General features: G+C 36.6%; 1 protein-coding gene across 3 annotated transcripts in view; it reads left to right on the top strand.

The window, feature by feature from the left end:
• The window catches only part of GPBP1 (GC-rich promoter binding protein 1), a 73,579-nt gene extending 57,186 nt beyond the window's left edge, over positions 1-16,393 (top strand). For all 3 annotated transcript variants that reach the window (XM_007112202.4, XM_007112204.4, XM_007112203.4), the window contains 6 exons: positions 1,073-1,257; positions 1,871-2,011; positions 3,332-3,499; positions 3,975-4,162; positions 8,077-8,179; positions 15,411-16,393. In XM_007112202.4, the coding sequence (XP_007112264.1) occupies positions 1,073-1,257; positions 1,871-2,011; positions 3,332-3,499; positions 3,975-4,162; positions 8,077-8,179; positions 15,411-15,569 (944 nt within the window). In that variant the 3' untranslated portion in view covers positions 15,570-16,393. The remainder of the gene's footprint in view (positions 1-1,072; positions 1,258-1,870; positions 2,012-3,331; positions 3,500-3,974; positions 4,163-8,076; positions 8,180-15,410) is intronic.
• The last annotated feature ends 562 nt before the right edge of the window (positions 16,394-16,955 follow it).

A 16,955-nucleotide genomic window follows, 5' to 3' on the forward strand; every position in this document is an offset into this window, starting at 1 on the left:
CCTCTCACTGTTGTGGCCTCTCCCGTTGTAGAGCACAGGCTCCGGACGCGCAGGCTCAGCGGCCATGGCTCACGGGCCCAGCCGCTCCGCGGTATGTGGGATCTTCCCGGACCGGGGCACGAACCCGTGTCCCCTGCATTGGCAGGCGGACTCTCAACCACTGCGCCACCAGGGAAGCCCCAGAGTCATATCTTAAGCTAATTTTAATTTAGTTTTTCTGCGATTTCTTTCTTGGAGTTAATTCTTTTCTTCTAAACTCTCCAACTGTGAAACTGATGCTTTCAGAGTTTTTCTAAGGGAAGAAAGACATACGTCACTGCCATAATTGTGAATATGCTCACTGTAACATCTGTTTGATTACACATTGATTAAACTCTAGGAGTAATTTTTCATATTTTAGCAACTGTGGGTGTACTGAGAAAAGCTTTCAGTTAGCAACTATTATTTCTAGTACTATCTTCAGAAGCCAGGACTGAGTTGGATCCCTTACGACTCGCACAATGCCTTCAGTGTAGTTTGGATGGCCAGTAAATATTTGAATGAATTGGTATTATGAAAACAGTTCCCCTCTTCATTAGTTATAACTTCAGTAGGAATTTAGAAATAGAGGGACTGTAGTTTCTTTTTAATTAGTAACAACTTTATGAGTGAGATAAAAAGAATGAAGGAATTAGGAAAATTCTCTTTTCAAAATGGAGAAGAGGAAAATATATTTTATATTTCAAGTCCTTAAGAGCCATTAGGATGAAATTTGTAATTTAAAAAAAATTAATGAAAAGTATGCTAGAATGTAGTTAATTTTGGCTGGGTCATAGTTAACAATTCTAGGAAACTATCTAGCTGAATTCATCTTTGTTATTTGACATTGCTCAGTTCTTGCTATGATTTGTTTGATTGTTTTAGCTTTATTTCTCAAGCAGGAATATAGTTCATACTTAGCTTAATTATTTTACTCAGGAAGCAGCTGTTATTTTTAAATATAATCAAGTTTGGAATATACGATTCTTTTGGTGGTTTAATTTTATGCTAAAATTTAAACTGTGTAACTATTGCTCGTGCTTTGTTTATGCAGAATATCCCCCGAATCCTAAATCTAGAACTCAAAGGATGCTGGTCATTAAGAAAGGTAATACAAAAGACTTACAGCTATCTGGATTCCCAGTAGTAGGAAATCTTCAGTCACAGCCAGTTAAGAATGGGACTGGTCCAAGTGTTTATAAAGGCTTAGTCCCTAAACCTGCTGCTCCACCTACAAAAGTAAGTTCTAAGTTGTTAAACATGCAAGTTTTAAGTTGACATCAATTGAATTACTTTGACAGGAAAAATGTTAAAAATTTCACGTCGAAGTGTGGGGGTATTGGTGGGCTGCTGATTTCTAAGTGGAAAGCATTTTTGGCCTACTGTGTGTCATTGATTTTAATTGTCTTGTAAGTGGCTTGTGTGTTTGTCCATGTATGTTTTCTTATTTCAGTAGTCAGTAGTAAATGAAATCTATAAATACTTGTTTTGCAAGATGTATCTGTGATATATTTGCTTAATAATGTATAAAATGCTCTGTCCTTTGTGTTCAGTTTTAGGTTTTTGAAGCTTGGTCACTTTTGTTTTTCTTGGTATTAGGCAAAAGAAACCTAACTTAAGGTTTATAAAACTTTGAAAAAACAGCAATGTAGTTAGATGTTTTATCTGAATACCAGGTTTTGATTTTATTTGTAAAAAAAATGGAAGAGAACCATGTAGAAATGATTAAGGTATAATACAAAAATAATTGTTTTTATGAGCCACATTTAGTCATCTTTATGTGTTCAGTTTGTTTTCTCTCTCTTCTATATACTCTGTTTTAGATACACATTGTTTGTGTGTTTTTCTTTAGCCTACACAGTGGAAAAGCCAAACTAAAGAAAATAAAGTTGGGACTTCTTTCCCTCACGAGTCTACATATGGTGTCGGAAACTTTAATACTTTTAAATCAACTGCCAAGAATTTTAGTCCATCAACAACTTCAGTGAAAGAGGTACGGCATTTAAAATTACTCCTGAGGAGCGAAATGTATCTTAATCATGGTAATTTAATTAACAGTGAACAAAAGGCATAGGTGCATTAAATGAATGCATTAAAATGAGATATTTTAGTTCTTTCAGAAAACTTGATTCAGATACTTCCCTCCATTTGCTAACTTTTTTTGCAGTTTAAGTAGGGATAATTTTTAAAATTTCTAACAAAATTTCCAAATATCCTAAAATGTAGAGAAAATCATACAGTGAAACACCCATATACTTATCAACCAGAAGGAGTAATTTTTAAGAGAAGAATTATGAAAATGGGTATTTTGACTTTTGCCACAGAGTTATGCTATGCTGTCTGATTGAACCTTGACTAAAAATAAGGATTTTTATTATATAATCTTCTTTTGGGGATGATGGACACTAAGGGCAGAGAGGAGGAAGAAGAAGGAAAGGTGCATATTATTATTTTACTGACCTTGAAGTAACTTATGTATTTCTTTCTCATTTGGCCAGCTTTCTGAAACTTCTACATCAGGGACTTCCCTGACCAGTTCAGGGTCAAAAGACACTTGTGACTGTATTGTTATAACTGAGATTGATCTGGGTACTATAGTGGAACATTATAACCCCTCATATACTAGTTCTCAATCATAGAATTTTAGAGCTGTGATGAAAGGACCAGCATTCTCAGCTGGTCAGTTGTGGCTTAAATTCATTATAATCTGCAGACGTTATTGACAAGAGTTAAGCATTTTGGTTTATTCCCATGGCTTAAAATACCTGTGACACAGAATTCTAACGTTCTCTTTTCTTTTGTACTCCACTGTCAAAATATCCAAAACAAAAAGGACTCCAGTACATGTTCTGTTACTGTCCCCTCCTGCTCTTCCACAAAAATTTTCCTTCATAAAACCCTATCTGATACACTCAATGTGTACCTGTGTGTAAAGAATTAAAATAGTTTGTATGGGAAGCTGTTAACTAGAACCTTAGAACTCTGTGGAACACAATTTTAAAAACTGCCTTTTTTTTAAATTATAGAAATGTTTAAGCAATTTTAGGATTCATTTTATAAAATAGTATTTAAAGTCCTAATTTAGAATCATAGTTCTTGGTATTATCAGACCTTAATTGTTTCTGGGATAAAATTTTTGTTTACTCATTCAGTGGGATAGATAAAAATGGCAGTCATAGTGGAAAACAGTTTAAAATAGAATTTAAAATCAATTTTGTATTGGGAAGAAGGTGAAATAGAAAGTCATGGTAGTTGTGAACTTTATATTAGTTCTCTGTCTACATTTATCAACATTTAAAATTTTTTTTCTTAGTGTAATCGCTCAAATTCCTCTTCACCTGTTGACAAACTTAATCAGCAGCCTCGTCTAACCAAACTGACACGTATGCGCACTGATAAGAAGAGTGAATTTTTGAAAGCATTGAAAAGGGACAGAGTAGAAGAGGAACATGAAGATGAAAGCCATGCGGGCTCAGAAAAGGTAATTGAACTTGCAGTGTAATTCTTGGTTTGACATTAGCATGTCATTGGAATAGGTGGGCCAATATTATTTATTTAGGACCTTTGAATATTTTCATATTTCTGAAAGCAAGGCTAGCTAGCTATTTGCACAAATAATGAATTCATTTCTAAAATAGACTTTTCTTACTCTGTAGTTCTGTGCAAAAATGAAATTTAAAAAAATTCCTGTTCATGTTTGTGTTTTTGGTTTTCCCCGTCTTGCCTACCTTTATTTATCCTTTTAGTTTTGTCTTTATTGAATAGATGTGAATACATGGAGTCAGAGAGCTGTTGGTACCCTTCACAACTTAGTTTTACATATTATGAAACTGTCTCCTAAATGATTATATAAGCATTACAGTTGTTTTATCAATGAAAATCTAACCAGGATCTATTAAAGTTTTTTTAAACAATTCTATTCTCTAATCATTTTTTTTTAACTCTTCAAAAATTAGGATGACGACTCATTTAATTTGCATAACAGCAATAGTACTCACCAAGAAAGGGATATAAACCGAAACTTTGATGAAAATGAAATTCCACAAGAGAATGGCAATGCCTCTGTAATTTCCCAGCAGATCATTCGGTCTTCAACCTTCCCACAAACTGATGTTCTTTCTAGTTCACTTGAAGCAGAACACAGGTTAGTATTTTTACTTTTGTCTCTACCCAGAATTTTGATTTTATTATAGAAAATTGATTTATTTTTTAACAGCTTCATTGATCTCAGTTCCCAAACCAGGGATCGAACCTGGGCCACGGTAGTGAAAGCCTGAATCCTAACCATTAGGCCACCAGGGAACTCCCTGTAAACTTTCTGATTCTTAAGTTACATACATGTTTAAGTACTCATATTGCTTGATTTAACAACTTCGGCATCAGTGATACAGTTCTCAAGGATGACAGTTTTTTTGTTAAAAAATACAAAATATGAAATAGGCATATATATTAGTATTATTATCAAGTTTCAGCATGTCATCAAGGTATTGAGGATAGCTTCAACATCAGAGGGGTAGTCGTTACCTTGTCTAAGCACCAAATGAATTAATAGAAATGAGTGCCAGAGAAATTCAAGGGAGTTTTGGGGTAGATAGCATTATGGCTTGAGTACCAGTCAGAGTTTGAATTGGGACCCAAATTAAATCTTAAAGGGTGAGACAGTACGGGCAAGGGTACTGGGTAGTCATTTTGGAATAAAAAGGGGCATGAAAGGATATTTAGAGTTGAATACATACCTAGTTTGTTTTAGGGTTAGTGAATAGAATATCTTGACAGGAGTTGTGGAGTCCTTAATGGAATTAGAGATAAATTGAAAAGGCAGGGGCCTTAGAGGTCTATTCAAGCTCTTTCAATGCTTCAGATGAAGAAATAGCTCAGGGAAGTGAACAAATTATCCTGTGTCTTATACCTGGTTTGTGGAGAGTAGGATTTGTGACCCAGGTTTTCCACTTTTAGTCCTGTGCTTTTTCTAATGTAAGGAATTTGAATTTGTGGTCATGGTGTTAAGGAATTTGTTCTTTAGGAAGTGGGAAGCCATTGAAAATATTTAGTGGAGGGTGGTAATTGTGAAAATGGTATCAGGGTGATTTGGTAATAATTTGAAAGAGAATGGGAAGAAATGCTAATGAAAAGGCAAAGTGCAGATCAATGTTTTGGTATATTCCTAATTGTGGGGAATAGGGAAATACAGAGTATTTGTTTTGAAAGCTATTCTAGAAACAGTTAACAGTTACAGCCCTTGGAGGGAAGTGGAAAGAGGAGAGAATGGACAGTTAGGAATACTTGTTTTTCATAACATTTGAAATAATTTGTTCCATCTTCATTATTATTTAGTTATGATTCAGTTTTTAAAAGTAAAACAAGTAAAAGTAAGGATCTAGTGAAAGGTGTGAGATTGTTTTTACCAGTCTAGATCTGTAGACTCTGGACTGGGTAGCACTGAGAATGGAAGTGCCATTCCACAGGGAGGCCATCTAGGTTACAGTGAAGACAAAGCATTAAATGATTAAAAGAAATGTGAGAAATGGTAATTAACAGTGATGGTGACTGTGACATTTTAGTCCAGAGGCAGCAGAGTTTGGTGCAATGTATACTAACTTACGAGGCAAAAAACCATAATTCTGCTCCTTTCTTTGCTGTCAAGTAGGCAAATTGTTTTTACTTAAGAGATCCTGGTTCTTCATCTGTAAAATATGGGTATAGTGTTACATTTTATTTCCATTCTCTGAGCACTGTTATTTTATGAGATTGTTTGAAAATGTGTAAAGGCTACAAAGTAGCCAATATGTGACGGGTTCAATTTGAAAGATGAGTTAGGTGTAAAAAGGAGTATGTTTAAGGGATGTAATTATGGAATCTTAAAAAAAAAATGGCTCTGAAGAATATAGGGGCAGGACAGGAATAAAGACTAAGACGTAGAGGATGGATTTGAGGACACAGGGAGGGAGAAGGGTAAGCTGGGACGAAGTGAGAGAGTGGCACTGACATATATACACTACCAAATGTGAAATAGCTAGTGGGAAGCAACCGCATAGCACAGGGAGATCAGCTCAGTGCTTTGTGACCACCTAGAGGGGTGGGATAGGGAGGGTGGCAGGGAGACGCAAGAGGGAGGGGATTTGGGGATATATGTATACTTATAGCAGATTCTCTTTGTTATACAGCAGAAGCCAACACAACAATGTAAAGCAATTATACTCCAATAAAGATGTTTTTTTTAAAAAAAAAAAACAGTATAATCAGACTAGTACAAGATATGTGGCCATATAAGAAACAGAAGCTTTAAAGGCTCTAAATCAGATGCAGCAGTCATGGCTACAGTATTCTTGTTTGCCCAACTAGAGAAAGTGGTTGATTCCCTGTTAATCTTTTTTTTTTTAACTGAAGTATAGTTGATTTACACTGTGTTAGTTTTTGGTGTACAGCAAACTGATGCAGATTGTTTTTCATTACAGTTTATTACAGGATACTGAATATAGTTCCCTGAGCTATATAGTAGGACCTTGTTGTTTCTCTGTTCTTTTTTTTTTTTTAAATTAACTTTTGCCTGCATTGGGTCTTTGTTGCTGCACCTGGGCTTTTCTCTAGTTGCGGCGAGTGGGGGCTACTCTTCATCGCGGTGCGTGGGCTTCTCATTGCAGTGGCTTCTCTTGTTGCGGAGCACGGGCTCGAGGCGCACGGGCTTTAGTAGTTGCGGCACGTGGGCTCAGTAGTTGTGGTGCACTGGCTTAGTTGCTCCGCGGCATGTGGGATCTCCCCGGACCGGCTTCGAACCCGTGTCCTCTGCGTTGGCAGGCGGATTCTTAACCACTGCGCCACCAGGGAAGTCCATCTTCGCAAAACTTTTAATCTTTTGAGCAAAGAACTGTTCCAGGTACCTTTTAGTCTTCCAGGGAGTTGAAATTTTTTCCGTTAAGAGAATTTTGTAAAGACCAAAATAAATGGAAATCTGAAGCTGCAATGTCTGGTGAATACAGCTGATGAATCAGAACTTCCCAGCCAAGCTGTAACAGTTTTTGCCTGATCAGCAAAGAAACACGTGGTCTTACGTTATCCTGATGGAAGATTATGCATTTTCTGTTGACTAATTCTGGATGCTTTTCGTCGAGTGCCGCTTTCAGTTGGGCTAATTGGGAGCAGTACTTGTTGGAATTAATGGTTTGGTTTTTCGGAAGGAGCTCATAATAGAGGACGTCCTTCCAATCCCACCAAATACACAACATCACCTTCTTTGGATGAAGACTGGCGTTTGGTGTGGTTGATTTTGCTTGTCTGATCTCTTCCATTACACATTGCTGTACAGTATCCACTTTTCATCGCCCGTCACAATTTGTTTTAAAAATGGAATGTTTTCGTTATGTTAATTAAGTAGAGAATCGCATGAGGAAATATGGTCAAGAGGGTTTTTTTTCTTCCGCTTAACTTACGTGGAACCCAAACATCAAAGCGAGTAACATAACCACGCTGGTGCAAATGATTTCCAGCGCTTGATTTAGATATTTTGAGTATGTTGGCTATCTCCCGCATGGTATAATGTTGATTGTTCTCAATTAATGTCTCGATTTGATCGCTGTCGACTTCAACTGGTCTACCTCACCATGGAGCATCGTCCAGCGAGAAATCTCCAGCACGACACTTCGCAAACCTCTTTTGACACGTTCCATCAGTCACAGCACCTTCTCCATACACTGCACAAATCTTTTTGTGCTTTTCAGTTGCGTTTTTACCTTTCTTGAAATAATACAGCATAATATGCCAAACATGTTCTTTGTTCCATCTTCACTGTTAAAATGGCTACACAAAAATTCACCAATTTTAATAAGCTTTTTTTAAAATGCGTGCTTAATATGACAGCTGTTACAATACAGTCTAACAAAATTGTTTCAAAGGAAGTTAAAAGACAACTAAGCACTACTAGAGCCATCTTACAGAAAAAAACCGAACGAACCTTTTGTCTAACCCGATAAAAGGGATCATGTTTTCTTGCTCACAGTGTAAAAGGAATTATCTTACTTGGGTTAAGTTCTAAATTAAATTTATTCTTTCCCCCCTTTCCAGATTGTTAAAGGAGATGGGCTGGCAAGAAGACAGTGAAAATGATGAAACATGTGCTCCCTTAACTGAGGATGAAATGAGAGAATTCCAGGTTATTAGTGAACAGGTAAGAAGAGCTGAATCATGTAAGTTCACTTTAAAAATTGCCCTTCCTTAATCAGAACAACATATAACTAAGCATTTTTGGGGGGTGGGGAGAAAGAAAGTTTTACAGTTTTATTTAGGAATTTGTTAAACATCATACTCTAGGTCAGATTTGCCTTTGTTTTAAATAGGTCTGCAATGCTGACTTCTTTAAATCCATGGATCTGCAGTGCTTAGGAATTAGTATAAAGAATATGTCTGATTTGTCACTTTTCAGGTATTTAAAAATGACTTGGGGATAAGAAGTAGAAAACAACAGTAGCTTTGCCAAATGTAGCTTCATTTTTTTATCCTTTTCTTGGCACAGGAATATTTTATATTCTAGAACATCTTTTTTTTAATGTCTTCATAGTTGCTGTCTTGAAAGAGTATTCCTTAGAAAATGTACAGTAGAGTGTCAGGGAGTTGAGATTTTTCTTTTTCAAATCCATTATAGTTTTTTAAAATAGTTCTGGTCATGCAGAATTGATTTTCTATATGGAGATATTATAATTTATATTATAATCTTCAAAACACTTCTTAAATGTTTTGAATGAAATCTTTGAGGAAATTAGTTACGTTTACTTCATAATAAAATAGACTTCATCGTCCTAATTAAAAATTTGTGGCAAAATACGCATAACAAAATTTACAATTTCAACCATTTTTAAGTGTACAGTTCTGTGACATTAGGTACATTGACTTTGTTATGCAGCCATTACCACCACTCACCTCCAGAGCTGTTTTCATTTTGTAAAACTGAAACTCTGTACCCATTAAACCATAACTTCATTCTCTGCTCCCCCAACCTTGGGAAACCACCACTCTACTTTCTGTCTCTCTGAATTTGTCTGAGTACCTCATATAAGTGGAATCATGCAGTATTTGTCCTTTTGTGACTGGCTTATTTCACTTAGCAGAATGTCTTTGAGATTCATCCATGTTGAAGCACGGGTCAATCAGAATATCCTTTTTTTAAGACACAATAATCCATTGTATGTGTATGTACCACATTTTGTTTATCCATTCATTCATTGATGGACACTTGGATTGCTTCCACCTTTGGCTATTGTAAATAATGCTGCTGTGAACATGGGTGTATAGGTATCTCTATCTATCTATATCTATCTATCTATAGATAGATACCTATACACCCATGTTAAATAATGCTGCTGTGAACATGGGTGTATAGGTATCTGTATCTATCTATATCTGTCTATCTATAGATAGATACCTATACACCCATGTTCACAGCAGCATTTATATCTATAGATAGATAGATAGTCTATAGATAGCTGTAGACTCTATCGATATCTGTAGAGTCCCTGTTTTTAATTCTTTCAGGTATTTACCCAGAAGTAGAATTGCTGCATCATATGGTTATCTATTAACTTTTTGAGAAGCTGACCTACTGTTTTTCTGTAGTAGCCACACCATTTTACATTCCCACCAGTGGTGCTCTCTTCCCTCTCATTTCTCGTATTTTTCTCCCAACACCATTTGTTGAAAAAGACTGTGCTTTCTGTATTGAATGGTCTTGGCACCCTTGTTAAAAATCATTTGTATATGCAAGAGTTTGTTTCTGGGCTTGCTATTCATTGGTCTTCAGTTCTGTTTTTGTGGGGTTTTTTTTTTTTCCTATAAATTTATTTATTTATTTTTAATTTTGGCTGTGTTGGGTCTTTGTTGCTGCACACGGGCTTTCTCTAGTTGCGCTGAACGGGGCTATTCTTCGTTGCGGTGCACGGGCTTCTCATTGTGATGGCTTCTCTTGTGGAGCACGGGTTCTAGCCGTGCGGGCTTCAGTAGTTGCAACACGTGGGCTCAGTAGTTGTGGCTCACTGGCTCTAGAGTACAGGCTCAGTAGTTGTGGCACACAGGTTTAGTTGCTCCATGGCATGTGGGATCTTCCCTGACCAGGGTTCGAACCAGTGTCCCCTGCATTGGCAGGTGGATTCTCAGCCTCTGTGCCACCAGGGAAGTCCCTTCAGTTCTGTTTTTATGCCAGTGCCACATTGTTTGGATTGCTGCAGCTCTGTAGTATTTTTTTTTTTTTTTTTTTTTAAAGGATGGAGGAGGCTATGTTTAGTGTTGAGTTCAGCTAAATTCAGGACCCTGGGAAAGCTAGGACCTTTTTCTTTTCTTTTTTAAAAAAAAATAAATTTATTTATTTTTGCCTGCATTGGGTCTTTGTTGCTGTGCGTGGGCTTTCTCTAGTTGTGGCTAGAGGGGGCTACTCTTTGTTGGGGTGCACTGGCTTCTCATTGCGGTGGCTTCTTTTGCTGTGGAGCACAGGCTCTGGGTGCGCTGGCTTCAGTAGTTCTGGTGCGTGGGTTCAGCAGTTGTGGCTTGCAGGCTCTAGAGTGCAGGCTCAGTAGTTGTGGTGCACAGGCTTAGTTGCTCTGCGGCATGTGGGATCTTCCCAGACCAGGGCTTGAACCCGTGTCCCCTGCATTGGCAGGCGGATTCTTAACCACTGTGCCATCAGGGAAGTTCTGTAATATGTTTTGAAATCAGCAAGTATGAAACTTCCAACTTTGCTCTTCTTTGCAAAAGACTGTTTTGGCTATTCTGGAATCCCTTGAGCTTTTTTTTTTTTTGCGGTACGCGGGCCTCTCACTGTTGTGGCCTCTCCCTGCACAGGCTCAGCAGCCATGGCTCACGGGCCCAGCAGCTCCGCGGCATGTGGGATCTTCCCGGACCGGGGCACGAACCCGTGTCCCCTGCATCGGCAGGTGGACTCTCAACCACTGCGCCACCAGGGAAGCCCCCTTGAGCTTTTATAAGAGTTTTAGGATGGGTTTTTCTGTTTCCGCAAAAAATACCCGTGAGATTTGATAGGGATTACATTGAATCTGCAGATTGTTTGTGGTAATATTTGCATCTTAACAATGCTAAGTCTTCTAATCTGTGAGTATGGGATGTTTGTTAATGTTTTTTAAAATTTCTTTCAGCAGTGTTTTGTAGTTGTCAGTGTAGAAGTCTTTTGCCTCCTTGGTTAAGTTCATTTCTTATACTTAGGAATAAGTATTTTTTCTTTTTAATGCTATTATAAATAGAATTGTTTTCTTTTTTTAAGAATTGTTTTCTTAATTTACTTTTTGGATTGTTCATTGTTACAGAAATGCAGCTGATTTTTATGTATTGGTTTTATGTCCTGCAACTACTTTGCTATGTGTGTTAGTTCTCACAGGTTTTTAAATAGAATTTTTAGGTTTTTTACATATAAGATCATGTTGTCTGCAAGCAGAGATAATTTTACTTCTTTTCCACTTTCATATTTCTTCCTTCCCAGTTAATGTAAATTTTTTATTCGGAAGTTAGTGAACCATGTTATTTTTCACAGGCTGATTATGGGTAATACTTCTGAAGGATTTTTTTTGTTATGTTTATTGTCCAATTTACAAACAAAAAATTCACATTAGGTGTACAGTTGGGTGAGTTTTGACAAATGTACATAGCTGTATGACTACGATCCCCAGAAGTTCCTCATTGTCCCTCTTTGCATTTAGTTCTTTCACTCCCAGCTCCAGCCCCTGGTAGACACTGATTATTTGCTTTCTGTCCTTATAGTTTTGCCTTTCCACAATTTTTTTTTCCTGAATACCTTTTTTTTACATTAATTTTTATTGGAGTATAGTTGATTTACAATGTTGTGTTAGTTTCTGCTGTACAGCAAAGTGAATAAGCTATATACATACACATATATCCACTCTTTTTTAGATTCTTTTCCCATATAGGTCATTACAGAATATTGAGAAGAATTCCCTGTGCTATACAGTAGGTCATTATTAGTTATCTGTTTTATATATAATAGTGTGTATATGTCAATCCCAATCTCCCAAGTTACACAGTGTTTTTACTAATAGAACCATATATTGTTATAGTCCTGGATCTGGTTGCTTTCATGTTTTTGAAACTCACCCATGTTTGGTGAGTAGTAGTCCATTGTGTGGGTTTGCCATTTTGTGTATCTCTTTGAAGGATTTGTTTTGAATCTGAAGGAAGGCATCAAGAAAAACCACTTAGTATCATTACCATAAGGTAGTAGTCAAGGAAAACATAATACTGCCTGACCAAGATAATTGGCTTTAAAACCATGTTATGACTGGGGCAGGTAGATAAAACCCTATTGATAATAAAACAATTAACTGATATAAAAAATTTGTGTATACTGTGGGTTGGAGAGCAATGACCTGTAAGTATAATGTCCATTTTTAAAAAAACTAAAGATAAAGACATGGGTATATTTATGTTAATGATGACATGTCATTTGACATTTAGATGCCTAAAAAACCATTAGGGCCTGATGCTGTTTATAAAAGTATTCATATTGTATCTGGTAACAGTTGAGAATCTGAGTTTAAACTCCTTCTCTTGAAATTCTGCAAACATTTATCAAGTGTTCACTATGCCCAAGATTTTAGAGTTTATAGAGATGAGCTCCTTCATAGTGCTGCAGTTTAATGAAGATAGGTAGATTCCCATATAAAGCAGAATGTGGTAGCAGTTTTCAAAATATTTAAGGTGAGGAGAGAGAGAGAGTGTCATGCAAATTCATCAAATGTTTCTTGAGGTCCTATTCTAGAGTACTGGGAAAACACAAAAATTTTTGCCCACGTAGAATTTACATTAGTTAATTAATCTAGAGCTCAATGCCAGTTGCAGTGATCTGGAAAAGCATAATTGAGTTGGGTTTGAATTGGGCTTTGTCAGGTAAGATGAGGGAATGACATTCCTGGTGTAGGGAGTGAACAAAGGCAAAAGTAAGAGTTCAGGGTATGCTGGGGTTCAGAGTGGCTGGAGCATGGGGTAGAACGATTTTTTAATTTTTTTTTGCGGTATGTGGGCCTCTCACTGCTGTGGCCTCTCCCGTTGCGGAGCACAGGCTCCGGGTGCACAGGCCCAGCGGCCATGGCTCACAGGCCCAGCCGCTCCGTGGCATGTGGGATCCTCCCAGACTGGGGTACGAACCCATGTTCCCTACATCGGCAGGCAGACTCTCAACCACTGTGCCACCAGGGAAGCCCGTGTAGAAAGATTTTAATGAAAGATCTTGATAACAGTAATAAGTAGGGTGAGTCTAAGTCCTAGTTTGCCTTGGAGAGTCCCAGTTTATGCATGTTAATCCCACTGTATTTATTAATGGCACATGTTTACTCATTCTCAAAAGTGCCCTAGTTTGAATGATAAATTAACATGGCCTCCCTAATTGTGAGTAACGTCATGTGAGCTCTTAATGCCCTCTAGGTAATTGTGCTAAGTGCATTTTTGTAGTATTTGTATGAAGTAGGTAATACCATTAGTCCTGCTGTGTAGATGACAAAACTTAATTAGGCTCATAGTGGTTGGGTAATTTTCTCTAGGTCCGTACAGTGTATTATTAGTGGAGTTGGAAGTTGAGCCCAAGTCTGGCTGACTTCATAGCCTGTGCCTATAACTGATATAAAGTTGAAAAAACACATTGTCCTATTAAGGTTTTTGTATGCCATGTCAGGAGTATAGATTGTTTTTTATTATAGGAAACCTTTTGAGGTATTTTTAGGTATGTGAAACCATTTGTACATGTGGAAGTATAGGTATAGTGTAAGGTGTATATTGGAAGTGTAATTGGGAAGACTAGGATCAGGATGGTTAGTTGGGAATATATTGTAATAATTAGGGAAGGGATAAATGAGGGCCTGAAGTAGAGAAAGACAGTAAACCAGGGTCTTGATGAGACTGAGATCTGAAATAGAATCAGCAGGATTTTGAAATTTCAACCTATGAACTGATAATTATATCATTATTATAGACAGGAATGGAGAAGGAGGAGCTGATTTTAGGAGACTGTATATATATATATATATATATATATATACACACACACACATATGTATGTATATGTGTAATTCTATGCATTTTACATAAATACATGTATATGTAAAATAGACGAGTGTGTGTGTGTATTTATGTATATGTATGTATTTCCCCCCGGGGGGAGGGTGGGGAGGGTGCAGGCATTTAGAGAAATCAGAGATAAAGATCAGATTTGGTTTTTAATCTTAATTGTCCACAGTTGATTTTAAGCTGTGGAAAGATTAGGTGGCACTGGATGATAAATCATGTGAAGCAAGGATAGAACTTTGAGGGATTAGAAAGGTGTACCTTTAAAAGAGAGATGAGGCGTATTTGTAACCATCACAGTGGCTGAGAATGCCAGAGACTGAGAACACTGAGAACATGGCTTTTGTTTTTCTTAGTAAAGATGGTGGTGAGGTCATTTGTTCAGAGTAAAGGGAGGTAGCTAAATAGGGAGGGAAAAAGGAAAATTGAGAGCTAATAAGACTCTAGACTTGTTATTTGTAGTTATCACGGTCTGTAGCAAAATTAGCTATGATGTAAGTTGCCCTTTGGGTTTGGATCTAATCCTAATCCTTAGGACTTAAAAAAGCCCTCTAGACTATGACACCTATAGATAGTTCCAAATATTAACTTATTATATAACTGGATTTGGTCTTACAGAAATTTGTATTTCTCATTTTGATAAAAATTGCCAGAGTCTCAGACATTTTTCTTACTTATACCATACTAACCCTTCAGTTCTGATTTTTAGAAATAGCTTAATATTTTTTTCAATATCTTAATCTCTGTGGTTAAACTAAGGCCTCTGTTTGATTTTGTTACCTTGTACTTACCTTATTTGAATACTCCTTACTTACTGGAGTACTTTGTATTCTGGTTATTCTGCAGAGTATGAATAAAGCGGATTGTGGGGTATGTTAATAGCCTAGTTAGGTCAGAATAATAAAAATAACAGCTGTAACTTAATGGTTGCTGATTATATTGTAGGCAGCACCTGAAGATATTTATTACAGTTTCCATTAAGGAAATGAAAATTTGGGAAGGTTAATTCCTTAACACGTCTACCCTGTCTGGATCCAAAATCTTTTCACTAGACTAGTACTGTACACCATATATATATATAATAGTGGTTTGGTAAGTGATAAATGCAGTTCTCCCAAAGGTAGTGATTTATTCATAGGAAATACTTTGTTATATTGGTTGGATCAATTACCTATATCTAACTAGTTTTTCAAAAATGATAGCATAATCTATGGAGTTTTATTACCTTTATTGCATTCATGGGTACATTGATTATTAGAGCATTCTTAATTTGTAGTAACTCTTGGAGGATAGTTTATTTATTCAATTTATTTTTGTTGACATTTTAGTTACAGAAGAACGGTCTGAGGAAAAATGGTATTTTGAAAAATGGCCTGATCTGTGACTTCAAGTTTGGACCCTGGAAAAACAGCACTTTCAAACCCACTATTGAGAATGATGACACAGAGACAAGTAGCAGTGACACATCAGATGACGACGATGTGTGAAGGATTTCCTAACAGCTTTAGAAATTTTAGTGTGATACATCTCTCATACAGTTTGGGGTGAATTGTAAAAATGAAGAACTATAATTTATGTAGTAAAATACCCCATTAGAAGATGATTTTTTGGGGGAGCTTCAATATGAAGAAAACCAAGAATGTTGTGTTGGCCTGTGTTGAACATTATTTCTTTGTTAAATGAATGTTGTAGAAATGAGGACTTTGGTTGATCCAACATTGACTTTCTTCATCACTGCAGCATTTCTCTGACTAGCAATGTGACGATGTAACAAATGAGATTTTCTCATTTAATAATAAAAAAATTGTGTAATGTTTTGCAAAGCTTCTGTCTTAAAATGTCCAGGTCTTAAGAAAAAAGGCAGCTTACACTGTTTTGCTTGCAGAGTCATATCTTTTTCGTACAGTGGAAATCCTCAAGTCCACTTTGTGCGGCTCTCGCCACCCTCACCCCTCCCCCCTGCAAAAAAAGGACAATGTAGCATGTTGGCTAAAACTGGAGCAAAGTGCACTAAAACATTAATTTCCTGAACTCAACTATTGTACTAGTCACCTTTTAAAACATAAATTGCTCTTTAGCCATTTGTAGTTCAGTAAATGTTACAGGAAAGACTTGCCACATTTTCTTCCAAATTTTGAGAGGTGATTTTCAAGAGCTTTATTTGGGTGTGTTGTCAGACCAGGATTTTCAGAGTTGATGGAAAAGAGTCTTGTGGGAAAACTTATTTTGATAAAATTATTACACATGCAGAAAAACTGATCACACTGACTGAATCTGTCCACAACATGAAAAATAAACTGGATTTTCAGAATATTGTCGTTCTCTGTAGTGTTAAAGGTATTGGTCTGTAAACATAATGTGGTTTATTCACTTATTAAAACAAAGTTAAACTTTATTAAAGATGGTGATTACCTTTTGAGTTTAGAGAAAGCAAGCTATGGAAAATAGCTTTTTTTATTATCAACTGCTTAACAAGTTTATTAAATGAAAGTTAACCACTTTATTTTTCATTTGCACATTAATTTTAGAATCATTTCTGTTTACTGCTCACTGGAAGAGTAATTTTGCTCTTTTTTTTTTGTATTTTTGATTTTTCTGATTTTATCCACATTTGCTTTAGCTTCCTCCATCCCACTCCCGTGTTTAAATATATTCTGATTGTAAAGAGCATACTTAGAGCAAAAATGTTTTAGGTTTTATGTCTGATTGAGGTAATCCTCAAGATTTTTAAATTGTTTTCTCAGAAGGCTTCAGTGTTTTTGCAGTTTCCATTTCAGTAATCCTACCCAAGTTCCCCAGCTTCCACCAGAAGCCAGATATTTTTGGTTCACACTGAGACTGGTGGTGTTGGGGAAATTTAAACAAAACACAAT

The sequence above is a fragment of the Physeter macrocephalus genome, chromosome 8 (assembly GCF_002837175.3).
Source record: "Physeter macrocephalus isolate SW-GA chromosome 8, ASM283717v5, whole genome shotgun sequence".
Taxonomy (NCBI): Eukaryota; Metazoa; Chordata; class Mammalia; order Artiodactyla; family Physeteridae; genus Physeter; species Physeter macrocephalus.